General features: G+C 44.8%; 2 protein-coding genes across 3 annotated transcripts in view; one reads left to right on the top strand and one right to left on the bottom strand.

Annotated features, from left to right (window-relative positions):
* Positions 1 to 1,525: 1,525 nt before the first annotated feature.
* Positions 1,526 to 22,230, bottom strand: SYT11 (synaptotagmin 11). 2 transcript variants are annotated; one of them, XM_032624325.1, is made up of 4 exons: positions 21,971 to 22,230; positions 14,983 to 15,800; positions 6,364 to 6,487; positions 1,526 to 4,847 (listed from the first exon to the last, which is right to left on the bottom strand). In XM_032624325.1, exons 1-4 carry the CDS (start codon positions 22,002 to 22,004, stop codon positions 4,537 to 4,539), a joined length of 1,287 nt encoding a protein of 428 aa, XP_032480216.1. In that variant the 5' UTR covers positions 22,005 to 22,230; the 3' UTR covers positions 1,526 to 4,536. The 2 variants fall into 2 exon arrangements, with proteins under 2 accessions (XP_032480216.1, XP_032480223.1); XM_032624332.1 differs by having other exon boundaries at positions 4,537 to 4,847; positions 6,367 to 6,487.
* GON4L (gon-4 like) overlaps positions 21,164 to 23,375 on the top strand; it is a 92,126-nt gene continuing 89,914 nt past the window's right edge. Inside the window, exon 1 of the mRNA XM_032624252.1 lies at positions 21,164 to 21,175. The gene's annotated coding sequence lies outside the window, so the exon portion shown is untranslated. The remainder of the gene's footprint in view (positions 21,176 to 23,375) is intronic.

The raw sequence follows: 23,375 nt of genomic DNA, 5'->3' as shown, positions 1-23,375 counted from the left end.
GGCCCAGGTTCAATCCCTGGTCGGGGATCTAAGATACCACAAGCTGCATGGGGTGGCCAAAAAAAAAAAAACCGACTATGTGATGTTCTTCATTCATTGCCCACCCTGCATCAATTCTTTCTTCCAAAGGAAATGTTTTACTCAAGAATCCACCCATCTCCCATACTCAGTTCCAGGACAGTCCTAAATGGCCTAAAGATAATCCCATCCTCCTTGCCTGTGATTGGCTCAGAAATGACCATGTGACACATTTTGGACCAGCAAGATAAGAGGAAAGAATAGCTAGAGGCTTCTGGGAATGATTGACCTTATCTTTCTAGGAGAGGTCCTTTCCCCTCCGCCCCAGGGGGGTGCTTCTATAAATATAATGGTTAAGCTAGCGTTGAATGTCAGAATGGCCCACAGAAAGAACCTGGGCCCCTCATAGTATTAGTGACCTTTTGCTGAGTCAACTCTGAAGCCTAACCTGCCTCTGGACTTCCAGTTAGGTGAACCGATCCATATTCTTAATGTTTAAGCCAATTTGAATTGGGTTTCCTGTTAATTATAGCCAAAAACATCTTGAGTGCCAAGATACTCTTACCATCATTGTTATTATATTATCATGTTAGAAAAAAGTAATATGCAAAATTATACACATACTATGATTGGAATCATACAGTAGTTCAAAGAGATTGGAAGGAGATATGCCCAAATTAATACTGTTTGCCTGTAGGTGGACTTTTTCCAGTTCCTATGAATTGTACTTTATTTTATGTGTTTTCTACAATGATTCTGAGTAATGTATCAGGGGAATAAATGTACAGGAACTAAGACTAGAAGACAAAATGGTTGTTAAGGTTTTGGAATCTTGATTTTTTTTTTTTGTAGTGTTCTTATCATATGCTTAGGATGTTAGTTTTGCAGTTTAAAAATGTTTTATAGCTCCTTAACTGAAACTTTAAAAAGTTTTAAACCTTTTCTCTTGCTTCCTTTCTCTCTACTACTTGCGTGTACACACAGCGTTCCTTTTCTTTCAGGGCATTTCTCAGTTTGTGATTAAATGGTTATAAGTGTGATTAATTGATTAATGCTTGTTTTCTTCTAAGATCCTCAAATGCAGGACTCTTGCTCATCAATGTCTTGTATCCCCAGTACCTGGCATACGATAGAGACTCGATTAAAAAGTATTTCCTGACTAATGAATAAATAAGAGAACAGAATCAGCCAGTCTCAGCATTGCTCTTGGAAATACTTCCAATGAAAAGGGGCAGACTAATTCTCAGCACTAAAAGCCATCCTCTCTCTCTCTGGTGGTTATGATCTTAAATATTACATTTTAAGAGGAAAACAGAAGGACTAGAAAAAGGACTGTCAGTCTGGAGCCTGGAATCTGCATGTTTTAACAAGTGTCCCAGATGATTCTGAATCAGGTGGTCTAAGGCCACGCTTTGGAGAACATGCCCTAGTATATCCTATTGGAGTCTGAATCTTCACATCATTCATAGTCATCCAGCTTCCAAGAAAATCATGCTGATGTCACTGGGCCTATTTAATGTGAATCAGTCTTTATTCTGCACTTGTGTGGTGCATTAACAAATTCAACATACAAGATAGCGTTACATATTGTAGGTTAGCGTTACAGCATTATGCAGTTTCACACAATTCATGTTAGCTTTTTCGTTTTTTTTTTTTTTTTTAATTTGACACGTTTATTTTATTTTTGAGCTTCATTTTTACAAGAGAAGACACAAGGTAAAGAAAGACGACCACATCAGAGAAGGAGCATGGTGAGGGCAATGTCACTATCGTGGCCATAATAAAAGCCTTCCAAGAAAAAGGACTTGCATTATTCCCTCTCCTGAGCAAGCCGCCCCTGTCCCATGAGCCAGTTCTATCTGTTTTCACATCCAGAGCACCGCTCATAAACATGTACATCCTGGCTGTGCTCCACTGAGAAGAACTGAAGGAAGGACTAACTCATAAAAGGGACTTTTGTTATTAAGAAAAACTCTTGTCTTCCCAAAGGAATCAAGATATCAGCAGAGAAGGACTGACTCTTGGAAAATCAGAAGTGACCATTCCCTAACCTATTCCTGACCGTGAGTGCCTTGTGCAAAAGCTAGAATGTGACTCTCTTGTCTTTTAACTGACTCTTAGGAGTAGGCATTCCTCCTCCACCCTTATCCGTTAGCTCTGGGAGGAACAAATGTGAAAGCCAAAGCCAGCTAAGAAACTTTGGGACAGCAAAGTCAAGGGCACGATGGATCAGGCCTGAGGTAGGAGGGAGGAACCCTGTACTGTCCGCCTCTTTGCCATTTTTCTGAGAAAGACACCGAGGCAGCTCCTAGGCTACAGAACTACTGGTTCCTTCCCTGCCACCTCACCACCCACTGCTCAGTAGACCCAAAGAATGCAAGGAATAAAGCTACAAGGAGGTGGGGAAGAGAGGAGTTGGGTGAGGCTGCTTTCCCAGACTTATGTCAGGAGGAGCTACAGAGGCACACACAGCAGGGCAAAGGCCAGACTATCTCCACCTGTTGCTTTGCATTGTTTCTGGGAAGGAAACAAAAGCGGGTTGCTCAGCGATTTCTGATCTTTAGACATTAAGGCGATGAAGAGGAACCATTTAAAATTTTTCCTAATGGGGCTTCAGAGTGCTCCTGTCAGATTTACATGAAACTATCTCAAAATGCATTTTTAGAAAACAAAAATTATTTTCTTCTACATATGATACAGTATTTACATTCCATGGAGTGTTGGATAGAGACTGGTGGTGTGAACCCAACTGATGATGAGATCGTGAGTCAGATTATGGGGGATGTGGGATGACAGGGACAAGAACAGAGAGTGGGCTTTGTGCCTGCTCAGAACTGCTGCTCTGCATTGTCAAGAATCCAGGTTAAAAAAAAAAAAAAAAGAATGGGGGGTGGGCGGGGAACAGATTGGTTTTAAATCCACAGAGTTAAGGGAATGTCAAAGGCAACATCACCACTCTCCACAGAGACTCAGCCCTTCAACTCCCTTCTCAGAAGCAAGTCAGATAGTGATGTTCTTGTATGAATGTGGAATTTCAATCTTGGCTAATCTTTCAGGCCTTGGTTCAAGCTGCTGCTTATTTGAGTTCCTTTTCAGGCTGGCAAAAATATCTACTGCCTATCCAGGCTTACTTATTGTCAGTGAAGTCTCTGCCATCTGAAAAGTCTCAACTCTAAGAGACACGGCTGGTCTAGGAATAAGATGTGACTTCTAATCCCAGCAAGATGCTGAATCTCTCTCAACCTCTATTGTCCACTGGAGGATTGAACTCTGTGGTTACGCATACCTTCATAATATCTTGAGATTCAGAAGTCCTAAGAACTAAGCACTTTGTTTTCAGGGAAAGGATGTTCTGAAAAAGTCCAAGTTATCTTTATTACTAATTTAGTCACAGGTACTCATTTAGTTATTTTTAAGAGCCATGATTGAAAAATTTTAAGAGAAAGAATAATTTCTGAAGTCCCTTTTCCTTATAAAGCAAAACCTCATCTAAGCTACTTGAGAAGACTTTAAAGCCTCTCAGTTTCCAGCATTTCTGGAAAAACAAAGGCCAGTTTAATCCTTCAAAACGCTGATGATTTCTAAACCATCAACCAACGAATGGCTGTCCTTCCAGACACAGTTACAAAGGGAGATGGCAGTCATCTCATTTTCCTTTCCTTGTCTTCATACCTACATTTGGGATCAGCTGGATGTATTCATTGGTACTATCCTGTAGCTGAATTTGAAGTCGCCAAAGCTCTTTTTAGACAAGTCATCTAGTTTTGTAAACCCAAATTCTACCTAAAAGTCTGATGTCTTCGTGTACTTGATCACAAATTAATCAAGGACTGCCTTTTACCCATTCATAGCAGGAGAGCTAATAACAAACATACCTCATTTCGCAAGTACTCTTTCTCCTGCAAACCCTGCCTTATCCGTTCCACGTTTGTTTCTTGGCTTACTACAGACCTCTGGACCTTGCGCTCAGTCAAAGAGCAGAAATGTAAGCGGTAACAGGGAGAAAAGATGGGGACGATAAAAACATGAGGTTTTACAAGAGCAAAAGATTCTTCCACAGAGGTGGGGAGTGAAAATAACTCTCTAGAGAAGCCCAGTAAAAAGAGACCGATTTCAGGTAGTCAGCAAATACAATTCGGCACAAAACACAATTTTCATGGATTAAAATCTGTACCTTGATGTTGGCAGTTAGGCTAATTTCTTCAGTTTGTATTAGACATGCAAGTATAAGGTTACATTTTTATATATAGGCTTGTAGAGGTCTTTCCCTCTCTTTTTTTCCCCATAAAAAAAGAACAAAAAGGGATTTCCTAGTGCCTTGCAAAGGAGAAAAATCATCATCGCTAAGAACTGATCTGCAGCTGTGGTCATGTGGGGTGTTCTTTGTGGGGTTTGTTTTGTAAGAAATTTTCTTCTACAGCTAAAATGAGGTTTTGAGTCCGCTTCTCTCTGTTTATCTTTCTCCCCACCATGTCCCTGCCCAGCCCGGCCCTGGGGTTAGAGGCAAGGAGAAGAGGATTAGTACTCGCTCAGACTGTGCCACTTGGCCACGGGCTTGCGGGGGCTCTCGCAGACCTCTCTCCAGTGTTCAGCACCGCTGACTGTGACACTGTGCGCCCCCAGGATCAGCCTCCCCACCACCTCGTTCTTGGTGGTGCGATCGAAGTCGATGACAAGGAACTCGATGCTGATGTCGGGCAGGAGGTCAGTGGGGATGTCGTAGATGAAAGACTCGTTGAAGACTGGGTTCAAAGTGCACTTCTTCACATGGGTTTTCTTCTTGGCAATGCGCTTTCTGCCGTAGTAGACGTTCACCTTGACATAAGGATCTGGGGCCCCCAAAGAGATCAGAAAAAGGGAGACAGGCCTATGACACAGTCCTCTCCTATACAATGGTGGCTTCCGGTTGGGGAGGAGGGGCTTCTGCTGTTCATCTCCTTGGTGTCCCATCCCCCACCCCGTGTGGTCTTTAGTGACTGCATACTAAGTGTACACTGACTGTGTACACGTCTGCCCACCTGGACAAGGGGCCAAGGAAACCAGGCAGGCATGGAACAGAACAGCCACCGCGAGTCAGGGCCAAAGAAACCCCACGACATCAGGAAGCATTTTAAAGGGCACAGGGACTAACAAAGCCTGCAGGCTTGTTGCCGAGTCTCACCTGGAGCGAGGGCACAGCACCCAGCATGCATGCATAGCACTGAGGATACCTCGCCAAATGCAGAGACCCCATTTGCTTAACCAAAGCACCTTCCCAGCTACATTCATCAGGAAGAGAATGTAGACAGAGAGAAGAATGGGTGGACAATGAGAGGTGCCAGGGGTCCTGAAAGGTGGAGAGGGGGTGTCTGCGTCACAGGCAAGGGGCAGTGGTGGGTGGGGCGCGGACAGATAGAAATAGGTTGAAGTACAAACACATGAAAAAATGCTCAACATCACAAATTATCAGAGAAATGCAAATCAAAACTACAATGAGATATTACCTCACACCGGTCAGAATGGCCATCATCACAAAATCTACAAACAATAAACGCTGGAAAGGGTGTGGAGAAAAGCGAACCCTCTTGCACTGTTGGTAGGAATGTGAATTGATGCAGCCACTATGGAGAACAGTATGGAGGTTCCTTGGAAAACTAAAAATAGAACTACCATGTGACCCAGCGGTCCCACTACTGGGCATATACCCTGAGAGAACCATAATTCAAAGGGACACATGCACCCCACTGTTCATTGCAGCACTATTTACAATAGCCAGGACATGGAAACAGCCTAAATGTCCATCAACAGAGGAATGGATGAAGAGGATGTGGTACGTATATACAATGGAATGTTAGCCATAAAAAGGAATGAAATTGGGTCATCTGTAGAGACGTGGATGGACCTAGAGACTGTCATGCAGAGTGGGGTGGGTCAGAAAGAGAAAAACAAATATTGTATATTAACGCATATATGTGGAATCTGAAAAAATTGGTATAGACACATCTAGGTCTTATTTGCAAAGCAGAAATAGAGACAAAGACATAGAGAACAGATGTATGGATACCAAGAGGGGAAGGGAGGGGGATGAATTGGGAGACTGGGATTGACATATATACACTATTGATACTATGTATAAAGTAGATAGTTAATGGGGGCCTGTTGTATAGCACAGGGAACTCTACTCAGTGCTCTGTGTTGACCTAAATGGGAAGGAAATCCAAAAAAAGAAGGGATACATGTATACGTATAGCTGATTCACTTTGCTGTGTAGTAGAAACTAACACAACATTGTAAAGCAAATATACTCCAATTAAAACAAAGGTAAAAAAAAAGAGAAAAAAGAAATAGGTTGAAGTAAATAGCTGCTACCTGAGAGACCGGTGATATCCATCTTCGGCAAGTGTCTGGCTTTGAGGACCACCACTGTCATTCTTTGTGCCACAGGCTGATATGACAGAGACACCTGGAGTTCCCCTCTGCTAATGCACTTCTGGGGAGAAGAAAGAGCAGGTGAGAATCCCGGCAGAGGGAGCAGGCCACGGCACAGAAAGCATGCGGAGGAAAAAGGAAATGTTCTCGTCATAATCCTGATACTAAATAAAATCATTTGCAGGGAGAGACAGCATAGCCTAGTATTTAGGAGCGCAGACTCTGAAGCCAGACAGGCCTGGATTCAAATCCTGACTCTACTTCTCAACTGTCTGACCCGGGACAAGCTGCTTCCACTTCCTCATCTGTAAAATGGCGATAAAAATAGTCCCAACTTCCCAGGATTAGTAAGAGGATTCGATAATTTAGAATTTGTAAAACACCACAGTGCCTGGCACACAGTGTGTACCAGAGATGTGCATTCTCTCCTATTCTCTCATTCAGTTCTTTTTAAAAAAAATTTTTTTTTCATACCAGGAGCATATGGAAATGTCTCTCGTAGGGTACTGAATGTGACTGAACTTTAAACTTAGCCATTAGCTTTTGAAATTGAAGTGCAAAAGAAAATAGACTTTAAAAAAGATGTTCATGGTATTCTCTGCTAGATTGAAGCCCCACATCTTTTCCTTACCCCTAACAAATTTATTTATTTATTTTAATTTTTTGCTGTGTTGGGTCTTCGCTGCTGTGCATGGGCTTTCTCTAGTTGCAGCGAGCGGGGGCTACTCTTCATTACAGTGCGCGGGCTTCTCATTGTGGTGGCTTCTCTTGTGGCAGAGCACGGGCTCTAGGCACGCAGGCTTCAGTAGTTGTGGCACACGGGCTCAGTAGTTGTGGCACGTGGGCTCTAGAGCGCAGGCTCAGTAGTTGTGGCGCACGGGCTTTGTTGCTCCATGGCATGTGGGATCTTCCCGGACCAGGGATAGAACCCATGTCCCCTGCATTGGCAGGCGGATTCTTAACCACTGCACCTCCATGGAAGTCCCTCATTCGGTTCTTGCCATAAAAAAAGTTTTGAAGACTGTATAGTGGGAGACAGGAAACTTAAGTTTGAGTAACTTGGCCAATTACTCACAAGCTGGCCCTGGGCAAGTCCCTGAACTTTCTGAAGCCTGTGCCTCCATTTCGCAAGGTGAATATCCACACCTGCTCCGCCTGCCCCAGTGTATGACCTTCAGAGTGTCTTCTCCAGCCACCTCGGATGCCTATAACTTTGTTTCCCCACTTTGAAATTTTATGCTAGGCTCTATTTTGAGCTTGAAAAAAGAAAAACCTCCAGTCCTCCAAGAACATTTTAAATAATATTTGGAGGACTTCCCTGGTGGCACAGTGGTTAAGAATCTGCCCGCCAATGCAGGGGATATGGGTTCGATCCCTGGTCCGGGAAGATCCCACATGCCACGGAGCAATTAAGCCCGTGTGTCACAACTACTGAGCCTGTGCTCTATAGCCCGTGAGCCATAACTACTGAGCCCACGTGCCACAACTATTGAAGCTCACACGCCTAGAGCCTGTGCTCCGCCACAAGAGAAGCCACCGCAATGAGAAGCCTGCGCACTGCAATGAAGAGTAGCCCCCCTCGCTGCAACTAGAGAGAGCCCACGCGCAGCTATGAAGACCCAACACAGCCAAAAACAAATAAATTTATATATATATTAAAAAAAACATTTGGACACTAATTACATGCCAGGTGCTGGGGATTCAGAACTGATAGGACTCAGTTCTTGCTCCCAAGGAGCTTATCACGCACTAGAAGAGACAGAGATGTTTACTTGTCAGAAAAGTGAGAAGCCTGGAAATTCCCTGGCGGTCCAGTGGGTAGGTCTGCACTCTCACTGCTGAGGGCCTGGGTTCAATCCCTGGTCATGGAACTAACATCCTACAGGTCACGTGGCGCAGCCAAAAAAAAAAAATCCTCAGTGCTGTTGAGGGATTCAGGTGGAGGCTTTGTCAGCTGACGTCTGGGCTGAGTTGATGGTGGGTGAGTAAGAGACACAGGCAGCGGGCAGAGAGAAGATCCCGTGGGGCAGGGCGGCAGAATGGCCAGTACAAAGTCTTTGGGTGCTGAAAGGGTAGGCTGTGTTCAGAGAATGCTGAGAGGAGAGACTGTGCCTGATGTTGGGGTGCTGGCAGGAGGGACGGGCCAGGAACCCAGAGAGGTGGCTCAGGTGAAGGTGAAGGGCAGTGGGGGTGAGCTAACCAAACAGCAGAGCCAGCCGCAGCACCCAGGCAAGAGGAGGTCTGTAGGCATAGGTGCGACAGTTATTGTTGTTGTTAGTATATTAATAATAATATGAGCGAAAGCTAGAGAAGGAACTAAAGTAGAGAAAGACCAAAGTCAGAAAGCTCAGTTAAGAGGCTGCTGCAACAGGCTAGGGAAGAAATGATGACGCCTGGAACCAGGGCTGTGGCAGAGGAGATGGACCTGGGGTAGGATATGTCTCAGGAAGAATTGTCAGGATTTTCTGGGTTGGGGCAGCTAACTGGATGAAAATATAGGGGAGAGGGAAGAGATGGAGGGCTATTTCTTGTGTTTCTAGCTTAGGAAGTAGGGATGAGGCTGGGATAAAGAAAACAAAAGGAGGTGGGATAGGAGGACTTTAGGACATAATAAATTAAATTTGAGACAAAAAAAAAAATTTCGAGACCAAATCATTCCTCCACTATCAACTCCTATTCCTTGTATTCTTCATAGCCCCAAAGGAATGTCACCTACTTGGGGAATTCTTAGATTGAACAAAAATAGACCAAACTGACCACCAGCCTTACATACGCCACATACCCACCAAAATGACTTGCTGTGCACTCACTAAGTGCCGGGCACTCTGCTAGCAGCTAGGGCTGAAATGATGCACAAAGAAGACCCCTACCCTCCAGAAGCTCATGGGCTAGTGCACTGCCTGCTCAGGTGTGTCTGGTGCAGTAAAGAACAACAGCAGTAAATAATTTAATTAGCTCATCAGTGAAAAACAAGTGGAAAACCCTAATAGTTGATGCTCTGATTATAAGTCTTAAGTCACCTCGAGGAATGAACTGTGATAATATTTCCATTTGGCTTAAAAAAGTTCTTGAGGCTATATTTCATACCAGGAGCATGTGGAAATGTCTCTCGTAGGGTACTAAATGTGACTGAATGTTAAACTTAGCCATTAGCTTTTGAAATTGAAGTACAAAAGAAAATAGACTTTAAAAAAGATGTCCATGGTATTCTCTGCTAGATTGAAGCCCCACATCTTTTCCTTACCCCTAACATATAGCCGGCTCTTGACTATATCCACGGGAAGTACCCTCAGCCAGTGTAAAATCACAGGCTGGTTGCCCTTGCCAGCCAGTATACTTCTGGGCTGCTTCCTTTTGACGAGTCAGAATGCAGTCAGAGAAGGTAAACTCATTTTTACTATCAGCCACGTCCAAATGGCATCGGGAAAGTAATCCCTCACGAAAAAGAAAATTAAATGCCTTCTAAAACATTCACAACTGGCCTGCCCAATACAGTAGGCGCTAGCTACATGTGTCTATTTAAACTTTAATTCATTAAAATGAAATAAAATTAAAATTTTAGTTTCTCAATCACGCTGGCCATATTTCAAGTGCTCAGTATCCACATGTGGCCAGTGGCTACCATACTGGACAGTGCAGATATAGAACATCTCCACCATCATAGCATCCAGTACATAGTGCTGATATAGAAAGAACTTCTGGATTATTTGGGCCACTGCTCCCCTCCATTTCCATGAATAATGAAATGTTAACCAGTTTTGATATCTATCTCTGGGACCATCCTTGAATATTGGTATCTAAATGTTAAATATGCAATCTTGGGGACTTCCCTGGTGGTCTAGTGGGTACGACTCTGTGCTCCCAATGCAGGGGGACTACACCCCACATACATGCCACAACTAAGAGCCTGCATGCTGCACCTAAAAGATCCTGCGTGCCCCAGCTAAGACCCTGTGCAGCTAAACTACATAAATATTAAAAAAAAAAAAGAAAGTTTAAAAAAAAGAGTTTTATTTGTAAAAATAACATTGAGTACAAGATTATACTTAGGTTTTCTGGTTATTTATTTAAAACTCTGTTTCAAAAAAAAAAAAAAACTGTTTCCTAAATCATCCATTGTAGCAAAATCATCCTAATTTAAATCCCGTGCCCCTTCCTTAGTTCGTTGGGAAGGTGGACAACTTCTGGTTACCTTCACAATAATTTCCTCCCCTAAAATCACTCCTCAGACAACTGTTCTCCATCTGATCCCCCCCTCCCTTCATCTTTGGCCATTTTACATGGGCAGAACGCCCATCCCCATTCAGCTGCCCCTTTGTGATGCCCAAGTCTGCAGCCACAACACCACCTGAATGCCATTCCATTCTGCATTGGAGGCCTGGAGTTTCAAGTCTCCCCCTCCCCCCTCCCCTTCTCTTTCCACCCAATTGCCATTCCAAGCGGCATTGTCAATGACTCTTTGTCAAGGGCTCTTTGTCAAGGGCTGGGAGCGAACTCTGTTTCCCAGCCCCTTGGCCTAGTGAGGTAAAGACCCTGTTGGGGGGCAGGCAAGCAGAAGGACAAGGGGGAGAAAGGGTTTTATCCATGCCTGACAGAGCTGGGAGGCTTTGCTCTCAGAGAGCGGGATCCTTTCTCACTCCGTGGAAAAGAGGAACAAGAGCAGTGGTCCTAAAGAAGACGTTCAGCTGAAGGAAATACTTAGGCGAGGGATAAGTCTATTTCTTATAATTAGCAGGGCCCCGCCCACAGTGATTTTCTAGCCACAGCATCTTTGCAAAGAGGAGGACTCATGCGTCCTCAATAAACCTTCATTGGGGCTAGAAGTTCTCAGGGCTACCTCCACATAAATCACAGTCATGAGAAAACAAAAGAAACAAAACCCTCAACATTCAATCACATCCCTCCTTGTCTTCTCCCCAATACACAAATATAGCATCTTTCTTTTTTGTGTGTGTGGTTTTATTTATTTACTTATTTTACATAGCAATTTTCTTTATTGTTCCTGGATAACTGACATTCCTTTTTCTTTCTCTCTTTTCAGTCCCTTTTGACTAGACTGGATGAACTCCAAGGTCTCTTGTAAATCTGAGATTCTAAGAATCCTATCATTCCCATGACCATTGTCCCAGGTCATGAACACCAATCTGGTGGTAGAAAGACAGGAAATGGTTTGGGAAACAGTGACCTGAAGAAATTAGGAGTCTAACAACTCTCTATTATCCACCTTGTAAATCACTTCTTTCCCACTGTCTCTTCTTTAACCCAGCCCTCGCTGAACCACCTCCCTTCTCCTTGTGGGGGATGTATTATGGGAATGTAAATTCACTTTTATTTCTATCTGAATAAAATACTAGGAAAAAAAAAAGCTGCCACTAAAAAAAAAATCCAGTTCCAAAGTCCAACTCAGAGAGTTTTGGGCATTGTAGAGTTTATACTGTGAACTTTTTTCATTAATAATTGAGTGTTAATTTTTAATGCTTCTTATATCTTTCTGTATATTCCTAAGAGCTGAGTACTCTCACAGAGTCAATCCATTAGCCTTCGTGATCCAGCCTAGAGGGAGACTGAGGCCGAGTAGGTAACTGCTTGCCCAGAATTAGTCAGTGAAATGGACAGAATCAGAAATCATGACCAGTCCAGGGCTTCTTCAACTGGACTGCAGTGGACTGTAATAACGGAAAGGACAAGAGCTGAATTTTCTGCTAAAGGTCAGGAAATGCAGTTAGGGTTGGGTGGTTGTCTAGAGAAATGCAGTTCTCACCAGTCTCCGCCCAGGAACATTTGGCTCCATTATTGTAAGGGGGTACCTTACCCAGACCAGAAAGAGCTCTTTACAGACAGTGTGGAATAGTCCAAAGCAGCTCTAACTGATGAGCCATATGGGGAGATCCAGAAAGGGCAGGTTCTTGGCTACAGTAGGGAGGGTTTAGGGTGGACATTTGGAGGCTGTACTGCTAGGGAATCAGGGGGACGAGTGACTAGAGAGATGACAGCCACGACCCAGGATGGAACACAGCTCTGCCCACTGGCACTGGTTGGGGAAAACAGGCTTAGGACACCTGGGAGGCTGCAAGGCTCTGGGGTGGTGCTGCAGGGGCTCTGGGTGTCCTGTCTGGAGCCTCTTCCAGGGCATTGGCTCAGGATTGGCTCAGGGTGTTGCTCAGGATCCCAGCCCCGGCTTATCCCTCCTGAAGGGTATTAATAAAGTGGAAAGAAGCTTGGCTCTCCCCAAGAGCCCCTGGCAGTTTAGCAAATGCCATTGTCTGTGCTCCCTGCCCAGTGTCCTGGATTTGAGGCTGTTTTGTTCCCAGCCCAAATCAGTCCCTTTCCTTGCCGGTGTCTTCCCAGCTGCAGCTTGGTACAGAGCCATCCTCCACAGTCAGCCGTGGGCTGCGACTGCATGAGCTGTCTGAAGGAGTCCAGCTAGTTGGTGGATTTACCAGGCTGGTGCTCCAGCGAAGGCTGTGCTGGGAAAGAACCACCCTGCAAGGAGAGCTAGATGAAGGCAGGAAGTAGAGCACTGGAGCTGCTGTAAAGGGGAGTCAGGAATCAGGGGAGCGGGTTGGCAGAATCTGGAGGAAAAGAAATGGAAGGAGAGGGGAAGGGATGCCGGGAGATGAGACAGGTCACTACTGCAGCTTCTGTCCAGGCCTTCTGAGTCCAACCTCAGAGGATATAAGAACTCTTGCTGTCTTGGACTCGGGGATGTCTCATTGTATCCTGGCAACAGACCAGTGTTTATGCCCTGACCAAATGCCTCTAATGGTCTTTGAAATGTTTGGACTCCTCCGGCCCCTGTGAGGTAGAGCTGAGTGGACCATGTGGCAGCAGTGGTTCTCTGGGCAATGGCATGGCTGGGCTGGCTGCAGTGGGACAGGCGCCTACACAGCAGAGGGGGTAAGAACACACGTTCAGAGGGAGCCACTTCCTGCCTCCCCTCCCCTCCCCAGCCTGGCACTGCACAGTGCCCTTCAGCAGTGGCCAAACCTTGTTTCTGGGAGCTCACTGCACACTCAGCCCTGCTGGCCTGGAAGCCTCCTTCCAGTCCTGAGCCTCCTGCCTCCCCACTGAGTCTGGCGTGGGATGGCAGCTGAAGAAGGCAGTAAGAGATCAGTAAGGCATCTACAGGCAGAGCTCTTTCTGGGAAAAGTGCAGTTGATTTTAGTGGCCCTGATATCCTTTCTGAACCTTCTACCCTCTTCTCCACTGATCCAGGCCTCCCTTGTCTTCCTCCTTCACTTTGTCAAAACAAAATATAAATACCTACAAATCATATATCTCTCCCAGGGATCAAACTTTATTAATAATAGAAATAATAATAGTAATAATAATCATGGTTCCCATTTATTGAAGGTTTACTATGGGCTAGGGATTATGTAAATTCATCATCTTAATTCCTGTAAGAAACTGAGACTTAGAGAATTTAAGCAGCTTGCTCAAGGTCACTTAACGGGTAGAATTTAGATTCAAACTCAGGTTTGACTTCAAAGTCCTTGCTATTAACTCCTTATGGTAAATCCTGAAAAAGGAATGAAACTCTCAGTGTAAAATTTCAACAACTTCTTTCATAGCACCTACCATACTCACTGTGTGATAATTGCCAAGATTTTTTTGTATTTCTCCTCCACTGAAGTAAAAGCTCCATAAGGGCAATGGTATGCCAGGTATATTATCTTATTGGATCCTCATAACCCATAAGGAAGGCAATATTATCAGCTCCATTTTACAGATGGGGAAATAGAAGCTTAGAAGAGTTAAGTAACTCATCCACATCACACAGTTGCAAAGTGGTGAGCTGGAAGGTGAAGCCAGGCAGTCTGAATCAAGAGCCCTCGTGCTGAACCGCAGAGCTACACTGCCTCCCAGACTGAGGAGGAAATGAACTAGTGGGGCTGGGGGTTACAGTTCTTGCATCCCTGAAATAACTCAAGAGCCAATGCTGGCCCAGTAGAGAGGAGGCAGGATGGAGGGCTCTCATCCCCCTTCTAATGCAAACAAGGAGAGGAGGAACGGGGAGAGAAGTATCTGTGGCAAAGGTTTGGGCCTGGGTAAGGGGCCCAAAGGGTGGAGCAGTTAAGTTTCATTTATAAAATGGTTAAAAGTCATACAGATGATACTACTTACCTCTCTATATTTGGGTTGGGAAAGGGAAGCTGAAGGGAAAATTACTGATTTCACAGTTTCTCAGCTGTGAGAAATAAGTTCACTAGAGGAAGATCACACATTTTGGATTAGAAATTAGCCCCCTTATCCCTGAAGTGATGGGTCTGTGACTGGTGAGCCAGCCTGCTCCAAGCAAGCTGGAGGCAGCATCAGGATGCCAACCGCTAAGTGAAATTTCAGAAGCTACCTGCCCTTCTCTCCTCGTGAAGTTGCTTCTTGGAGGAGACCTAACCTGCCAGGTTCTCTGTCTTACTTTGACCACTGCTTATCCTTGACAGCCAAGAGCTTCCTCTCTATAGCCCCTCTTTGCCATCCATCTCATCCCTCCCCTCCCACTTGTCCCCTTCTCTCCCCCAACCTACCATCCCTCCCCAACACACTCTTCCTCCTCACCTGGATGTTCCTTTTGATGATGTCCCTGGTCAGCTGTACCTTGCCTGTGCTGGGGTCTACTCCAGCCAACGGCACCATGACCTCCCCAATGACGTCATCCCGGGAGAAGCGGTCAAAGCTGAGGACGAGGAAGTGCAGTACCAGGTCCTGAAGCTGGCTGTATGGGATGCCATAGAAGGTGAAGGTCTCGTCAAACACAGGGTCCAGGGTCTTCCGCAGCACTCTGGTCTTCACCCGATGCCGCTTGTCGGGAAGGATGGTCATTTTGATGTAGGGGTCAGAGCCCTGGGTTTGGTCATCCATCACTGGCAGCCCGTGAGCCTCCTGGATTGTCACCACCAGGGCTTTTTTTGGGAAGTTATAGTCCACTGAGAAGGTGAGGGATCCTAGCATGACATCCTCTTCTGGAGAGGATGGAGAAGTGGTTTTGCTCTCCCCGGGGGTCAGGCTCGCAATGGGGCTCCTCAGTTCTTCCCCATAGTCCACTTTGATGGGTAATTGGTCTATACAAGATCCAGAGCTAGGACCCTTGTCTTGGCCCAGCAGGCCAGCCTCTGCTGCGTCCACCAACAGGTTCCCGCGTCCACCTTCCCTCGCAGGGCCATCTTTGTCTCTCCGCACTTTAATGATTTTCTTCTTGTTGCTGAGGGTCTCTGGGTATATGCTGATGCCTTTGAGCATATGAATAAACTTGTATGGTGGGTTCTTGTGCTTCTTCTCTGCCTGCTGGTGGCAGCATGTCCAGACAAAGACGGTCACCGAGACACACACCACCAGCACAGAGGCCCCGATGAGGCCAGCGACCACTGGCGACACATCTGAAGGTGGAGACCAGAGACGTGTCAAGGCAGGTGGACCTCAACCCCTGCCCAGAGCACCCCTGCTTAGTGCTTCTGGCTGGAGCCAAGCTAATCTGTAACCTAGCCTCCAAAGCAAAACTTGCTCATCTGGGCTTACGAACTTCTCCCCTCTCTTGGAGATTCCCTCACCCAGCCTCTCCAACCAATCCATGGTTCTTCCTTTCCACCAAACGTGGATGAAATACTTATCTTCTCTGGAAAGCCTCCCCTGAAGTGCCCCACCTGACTGCCTGTTCTTTTCTTGGCCTTCCCTCAGCACTTATGGTTTGCTCATATTGATTTGTGTTTCACATAAAGCCGCCCTATAGGTCGGCTGAGGTGTTATAGGTCACGTTTTTACAGGAGAACCCATTCACCTCAACTGTTACACAAGGGTATGAACTGTGTCTGGTTTCAGGAGGATAGTCCACAGCATCCAGCACAGCGTTTGCAACAGTGGGCTTGTGTGGACTGACTGACTGACAGGTAGGGTAGAGGGATGTGGGGCTGATTTTGGATGGTTTTGATAGGGTGCCCAAGGGTGATAAAAGTAGGTGGGTGGTAAAAAAAAAAAAAAAAAAAAAAAAAAAAGTAGGTGGGTGGTAAGAAGTAGAAGAACTCTGCGTCTAAGTACTTGAAATATGTTCCAAATTTCAGCTCCCAGGTATTTAAAATACTTGTATTTTAAGATAAAATAATGAAATAAAATAAATAAAACAATTAAATTAAAAGACTTGTGTTTTAAGATAAAATAATAAAATCTTTTAGTATGAAATACAAGTATTTTAAATAGGGAGAAATAGGGACTGTGGAAAATGTCAGACCTTGTCATCTTCTTAGTAAGGTTTTCCCTGACCACCCTATTTAAAAGTGTAAACTTTTCCACCCCTGAGACCCACACTTCCTGGCCCTGCTTAGTTTTCTCTACATGTCTTGTCATGCTTCTCTCTCTCTCTCTCTCTCACACATACACACACACAAACATACACAGGCACACACATATACATAAGAATATATATACACACACACATATAATTTTACTATTTATTGTCTGTCTTCACTAGAATGTAAGTTTCATAAGGACAAGGATTTTGTCTGTTTAGCTCATTTCTGTATCCTCAGCACTAAAAACACCTAACAGGTACTTAATATATATTTGTTAAGTAAACAAATAACAAACAGAAACAGATTTTTTTCCTTCCCCTCCTCTAGTCTTGTCTTTTCCTGCACAAATCGGGCCCCTGACTTAGATAATTAGGTTTGGGGATTTCCTCCCCCTTAAGTTCACTGAAGCCAAATTGGGTTTAGGCCTTAAAGATCTAGATAAGGCCTATAGTTATCCATACTACTCATTAGGGTAAGTCTTGGGTAGGGCAAGGGAAATAAGGAAATAAATGTGATTCTAGCATATTCCAGATTCTTCCTAGAACATCCTTCCACCATGTATATGCCTGGCTCATGGCCTCACTCACTGAAGGCCTCTGTTCCAAACTTCATCTTATCAGAGAAGCATTTCCTGACTGCTCCAAGTAAGATGATATCCCGTTTACCCTGCTTTATTTTTCTTCATAGCACTTATTACCCCTGACATATATTTGTCTGTCTTCCCTCACTAGGTAAGTGTAACAAGAATAGTGACTGTTTTGTTCACTGCTGTATTCCCAGGTCCTAGAACCATGTGGCACATAGTAAGTGTTCAAATGAATTAGTCAATTCAAAACAGCTTCCACTTTAGGAGTTTGGGATTAGCAGATACAAACTACTCTATGTAAAAGAGATAAACAACAAGATTCTACTATATAGCACAGGAAACTATATTCAATATCCTGTAAGAAACCATAATAGAAAAGAATATGAAAAAGAACATTCTTTTATATAGAAAATATATAATCAAATCACTATTCTGTACATCAGAAACTAACACAATATTGTAAATCAACTATACCTCAATAAAAAATAAAAAACAGCTTCCACAGATTGGAAAAACAGGATGAGGTCAATATTATTACACATAACAGGGATAAATGTAAAATTCTATTTGCCCTTCAAAACCTATCGATAGGCAATGGGAGACCTTACTTGATGAATGTGAGTAAAAATAACTTAGTTTAGATGACAAAAAGCTTGGAGTATAATTAGGCTGATTCTAAGTTATATTATCAGTGCAATGTCCAGATCACAGGAGGGGTAGTATAATTTCATCTGCACTGGTCACGACACATATGGAGTATTCTATCTAGTACTGACAAGAATAAAAATTGGTATTTTTTGTGTACCTTTGTGATATCCCTGCCAGGCATCATGTTAGAGATTTTTCTCTCCGAAACAAATAACTCATTGAATAGGTACCATTAATATCCCCACTTTACAACTGAGGAAGCTGGGGACTCAGATCTACACTAGGCCACATAGTAGCAAATGGTAGTGATGGGATTTAAACCCTGGTCTATCTGACACCAGAATGTCTCTACATTATGGATAAGCAGGATAGTAGAGGGCCTGGAAACCATATCAAGTGAGGAGAAATTGAAGGAACTGGAGCTGAGGGGTCTGGGAATAATAACGATCTTCAATTATTTAAGGCATTTTGCTGGAAGAAGGTCTGATGTGATTTTACTTTGGAGGGCAGGTCTAACATGAGCACGTACAGGCTACAGGAAGACAGATTCTGACTCAATGAAAAGAATCAAATTATTGTTAGAACTGCCTCTCAGTGGCCCAGATGGCTTCAGGAGGCAGTGAATCTCCATTTGAAAACTTTCAGAGATTGGATCACCTTAGTCAGGCATATTCTTTTTTTTTTTTTTTTTGCGGTACACGGGCCTCTCACTGTTGTGGCCTCTCCCGTTGCGGAGCACAGGCTCTGGACGCGCAGGTTCAGCGGCCATGGCTCACGGGCCCAGCCGCTCCGCAGCATGTGGGATCTTCCCGGACCGGGGCACGAACCCGTGTCTCCTGCATCGGCAGGCGGACTCTCAACCACTGCGCCACCAGGGAAGCCCAGGCATATTCTAAAAAAGATTTCTTTAATGAGGATTGGAATAAACGTCTCTGAAATTCTTTCTACCTCAGACATCCCAAGGTTCTATGAAAGTTGGGACCAGGTAAGAAAAGAAGTGGTTACATTTTGAAATATTAATGTAGATTAGGAGTAAAGCCATTTAACAAAGTAAACCAAGGTGACTGTGTCCATGGCCATACTGAATAATAACATTTATTTTCAGAGTATCAAGTGAAATAAAAGCTGTTAGGGAGAGGTTTCACAAAATGGGAGCAGCCTTAGCTGTAAGCACCTTGAGAGTGGGCAGAAACAACACCCTGTTCATTTTTGAATCCCTGAGTCTCTTGCATCTAACAGGAGCTCAGTAAATATTTGCTTGAACAATTGATTGGGTTCAGTTGTCAATCAGAATAGGCACAATTTGAAAAAGTGGCTCTCCATTCACCCATGAGGGACTTCCTGAAAATTGCTTGCTACCGATTAGTAAAACTGAATATTGATTGTCTCTATGAGAAGAGAAAAGCAGGGAACTACCAAGACAAGTATATTTTTGAGAATGATTTGAAAGGGAGTCTAAAGGCCTGGGATGGGAGACATCTGAGTGATCCTTTTGGCTCTACCATAGATTTACTCTGTGATCTTGAGAGATCCCCACTGTTGCTTACAGTCCCTCAACTTTTATTGCTAGAAAATAGAGGTGGAGCAGGTAAAAGAGAAGAAGAAGGATTTTCATCTTTCAGGAGGATAGAGAAGAAAAAAAAGAGAAATGGATGAATCCACTTGTGAATTACCTAGGCGATCTCCTCCACCTTGTTTCCCACTTTTGTCCTACTGTCTTCTTCATTTTAGTATTTGTTAACCCCTGCCTCTCTCCCCCCACCCCCAAGACGGTGAACTAGAAAAATCAGAGATATTGTCTAGCTTTAGTCAAAAGCTTGGTGGGAAAAGGAAGTTGGAACTAAAAGCTGAAGTGAGTGTTTTCAAGTAGTAGTAAATTGCAGTGACCCATGCTGCTTGCTCCTTTTGTCCTCCAAGGTCATGGATAATTGAGTGTTGGCTTGGTGAATCTCTCAAGGGCTAGGGAGTTTGAAATGAAGTGCTCTGTGAGATGTGAAAAAGTCAGAAGTGGCAGTTCTCTGTAGAGGGGATCCTCTGTATGGATTTAAAGATCTGCAAGACACATCTGGGCGTTGTCCAATTCTCTCAGTCTCTGACCAGCCCTGCTTATTGACACTTCCTTTGCTAAAATAGCTTTTCCCTGTCAAGTAGGCCAGCGTGACACAGTAAAATGAGAATGAACTTTGGCATCAACTGGAAATTGGTTTAAATCCTAGCACTACCCTAACTAGTTTGTTTTACTTTGGCCAAGTTATTTTATCTCCCTTAGCCTCAGTTTCCTCATCTAGCAAATATATATAATAATGAATACACTTGAGGATATTTGTAAGGATTAAATAAAATGTAGTATGTAAGGGCCTGATAATTTCTTTTTCCACTAACATTTCCTCTACAGCATCTAACTTTCCAAGGACTCTGGAACTGCAATTAAAAGAAAAGAATATGTTGGAAAGAAGGCATAAGAAGAAAAAGAAAGAGCAAGAAGAAAAATCATGAGGTGCTCATGTGATGACAAAAGGGACATCTATTTTGGAAATTTAGGACTCAAAGAATAAAAATGCAGAAGGTGAAGTGGAAGAAAGAAATATAATCAAGATTTAGCCTTAGGGAATCAGTGCAAACAAGTAGTAAATGGGTGTGATCTGTCGTCTGTATGCTTTCTCTGATCTGATGTCTTCTTCCTGGCATTGAGGGGATAGAGCACACTGGGTTCTGTTCATTTCCATAAACCTTTTACTCGGGAGTGAGAAAAGCCATTTCCTAGTTGGATTGTGGCCCCACCCTAAACACTGGAGTCTGGATGCTCAAACCTTCTGGATTGTCTGAGGGATAGAATCTCTTAAGGGAAAAGGAGGAACCCTAGGCTGATAGCAACTCTCACTGACTTCTCCCATACAAACTGGGATAGAACTGAGGGAGAAACAAGGCAATTCTTTTTTATTTTGGGGCCAGCAAAGCATAGCACAGGAAGTTTGCTACCCTAGCACATTTTGGAGGAATCCCCAGAGGAAAAACTCGCTTCTCGAGCTTTTCTTTCCCATCTGCTTTCCTATTTTCTACCCCACTCTGTTCCAGGGAGTGTAACTGATCTTGGAGCCCGTAGGGTTGGGTCGGGGACCAGCAGCTCCGAGATGACGTAATGCTTTCTCTGGTACACAAAGCGGCCTCCCCGGGCTCTGCCTTTTTCGCTCCTCCCCCTCCGGCCTGGATCGGGCCCCCGCCAGCACCAGCGCGGGTGAGTCCCCCTTTTTGAAAAGCCAGCCTAGGGAAACAGGGAACAAAGGCCTGGGAAGAAGAGCCTAGGCGCTGCCAGGAGGCCCAGAAATAGACATCACGTCATCCCCCAGCCCAGCAGCGCCAAGCGCCATTTGGTAGCTACGGACGGATCCCATCATTACGATGCAGAATAGAAATTGCAGGGTTCACATTTCCTCCTAGCCCCAGCATCCAGCTGACCGGCTTAAGGAGTGGCTTCCTTTTTGCTCCCCACCCCCGCACCCCTCTTTCCCCAGAGGCCGCTGCCTCCCCTGGCTGCCAGCCACACAGCCCACAGTCCCCAAGCTGCCATCTTGATGCCCCATCTCCCTTGCCACCTCCCTCCCCCGCAGGCCTGAGGAGTGGGAGGGGGAGGAAGGGGCACCGCCCTGCGTGCCCCAAGGGGGAGGGCTCGGGCTACCTCACCTCTCCTCCCCCAGAAGGTGGGGTTCACATCCTCCTCAAGCTCTCTGCTTCTCACCTCCAGCAGTGCTGACAGCGCACCATACAAGGTTTTAGCATCCTGGACCTCCCCACCCTCGGTGTGGCTCTGGCCTTCTCAGCCCGTGCAGCCCATAGCTTAAGTTCGGGTGCCGTACACTGCCTGCTACCCACCACAGTAGGCCCGATTCTACCCGCCACCACAGGCCTGATTCTAGAGGGGCTGGCACTTGAAGGCCCTGGTCTGGGCTTCACGCTCTGCCCCGCTGCTGGGCTCCCTTGGCTTTGCAACGGTTTCACCTACCCCAGGCTTAGTTTGCCAGATTCTACTTACCAAAGCTAGGTCGGATATTGGTGATCTCAGCCATGTCGTAATCAGAGGCTATTGCTATAAATGCTTTTGCAATGGTCAGACAACTCTGGGACCTCCGGTCAGTACGGAGGCCGCCGAGGCAGAGCGCTAGGTCAGGAGAAGGGGAAGGTATCTGGCGGACGCCTCCTGCGACGGTCTGGTCTCTGGTTGCCAGCTGCGGTCGCCTCTTAAGATGCTCCAGGGATGCTCTGAGCTAAGGAAGCAGGTGCAGCCAGACTGGTCCTGATGCGAGGTAGGCCCCGCCTTCCTCCGAACGGCCCTCGGCAGAAGACTCCGCCTCTGTCCGAAAAGTTCCGGAAGGGAAGCCCCGCCCTTTTCCGGAAGCTCTCTGGGCGGGCACCTCTCCCATCGCCAAGATTTCCAGAGAATGAGACCCCGCCTACTGATGGGCTGTGGGTCTGTAAGGCGAAAACCCCGAGGCCTAAGGACAAGAGTAGGTACTTTACCGCATGAGATCCCCTAGATCTTGTGATTCCGGTTCCCTTGGCTTAATATATCAGCAGAATGTTCTGGCAGGATTTTGGAAAAATAAAATTCTATATTGCCTGCATTTCAGTATTAGTTGCCTTTATTGTTATGCGTTTCTGAGACCACTAAAGGTTATTATGGAAACTTTCTTAAACTTCAGAAGTTCTGATTAAAGACCAAACCTGGTGTTGGTTTCACAACTCTGAAAATTTACTGAAAATAATTTAATTGTATAAGTAAAACGGATCGATTCTGTAATGTGTAAATTGAAGCTGTTTTTAAAAAAGACTAAAAAAGAGTGCTAAAGTTAATCAGTGTTGGATATTTCTCTTCCAAAAGCTTCAAGTGCTTAGAACTGCTTAGGGAAGTGAGTGAGAGAGAGAGAGAGAGAGAGAGAGAGAGAGAGCGCCAGCGAGCAAACCAACAGATCTGTGTATTCTGTAGTTTCAAAAGCAGGACACAAGTGAAACTCCAAGCTTCTAGAAATTTCCTTGACATTTGGAAGAGTTAGAATGATTTACGTAAGAGTCAGACTACTGGCGGTTATCTCCATGATTACATCAAGTTCATCATTTTTGGCTGTGGATACTTTCATCCTGTCGGATTCTGTTTACAGACAGAATCACGTCAAATAAATTATTTAAATGCATAAATATTTGTTGATGGTTCACCTGTAAAGTGAGAGAGTTGAATGTATTTTTTCAGCTTTGACGTTCTGTCCTTGTAGAAGAGAGGAAAGAACAGTTCCAGGAGTTACTCATTCATTCAAAACATATGTATTGAATTTATTGGACATCGACTATTCCCCAGGCACCTTCCTGGACACTGGATTAATGCATTAGAAGCTAGAGTCAGGATACCTGATTCCTTCTGATAGCTGTGTATCTTTGTGAAATCA

The sequence above is a fragment of the Phocoena sinus genome, chromosome 1 (genome assembly GCF_008692025.1).
Source record: "Phocoena sinus isolate mPhoSin1 chromosome 1, mPhoSin1.pri, whole genome shotgun sequence".
Lineage (NCBI taxonomy): Eukaryota > Metazoa > Chordata > Mammalia > Artiodactyla > Phocoenidae > Phocoena > Phocoena sinus.
This window is presented reverse-complemented; position numbering and strand designations above follow the sequence as displayed.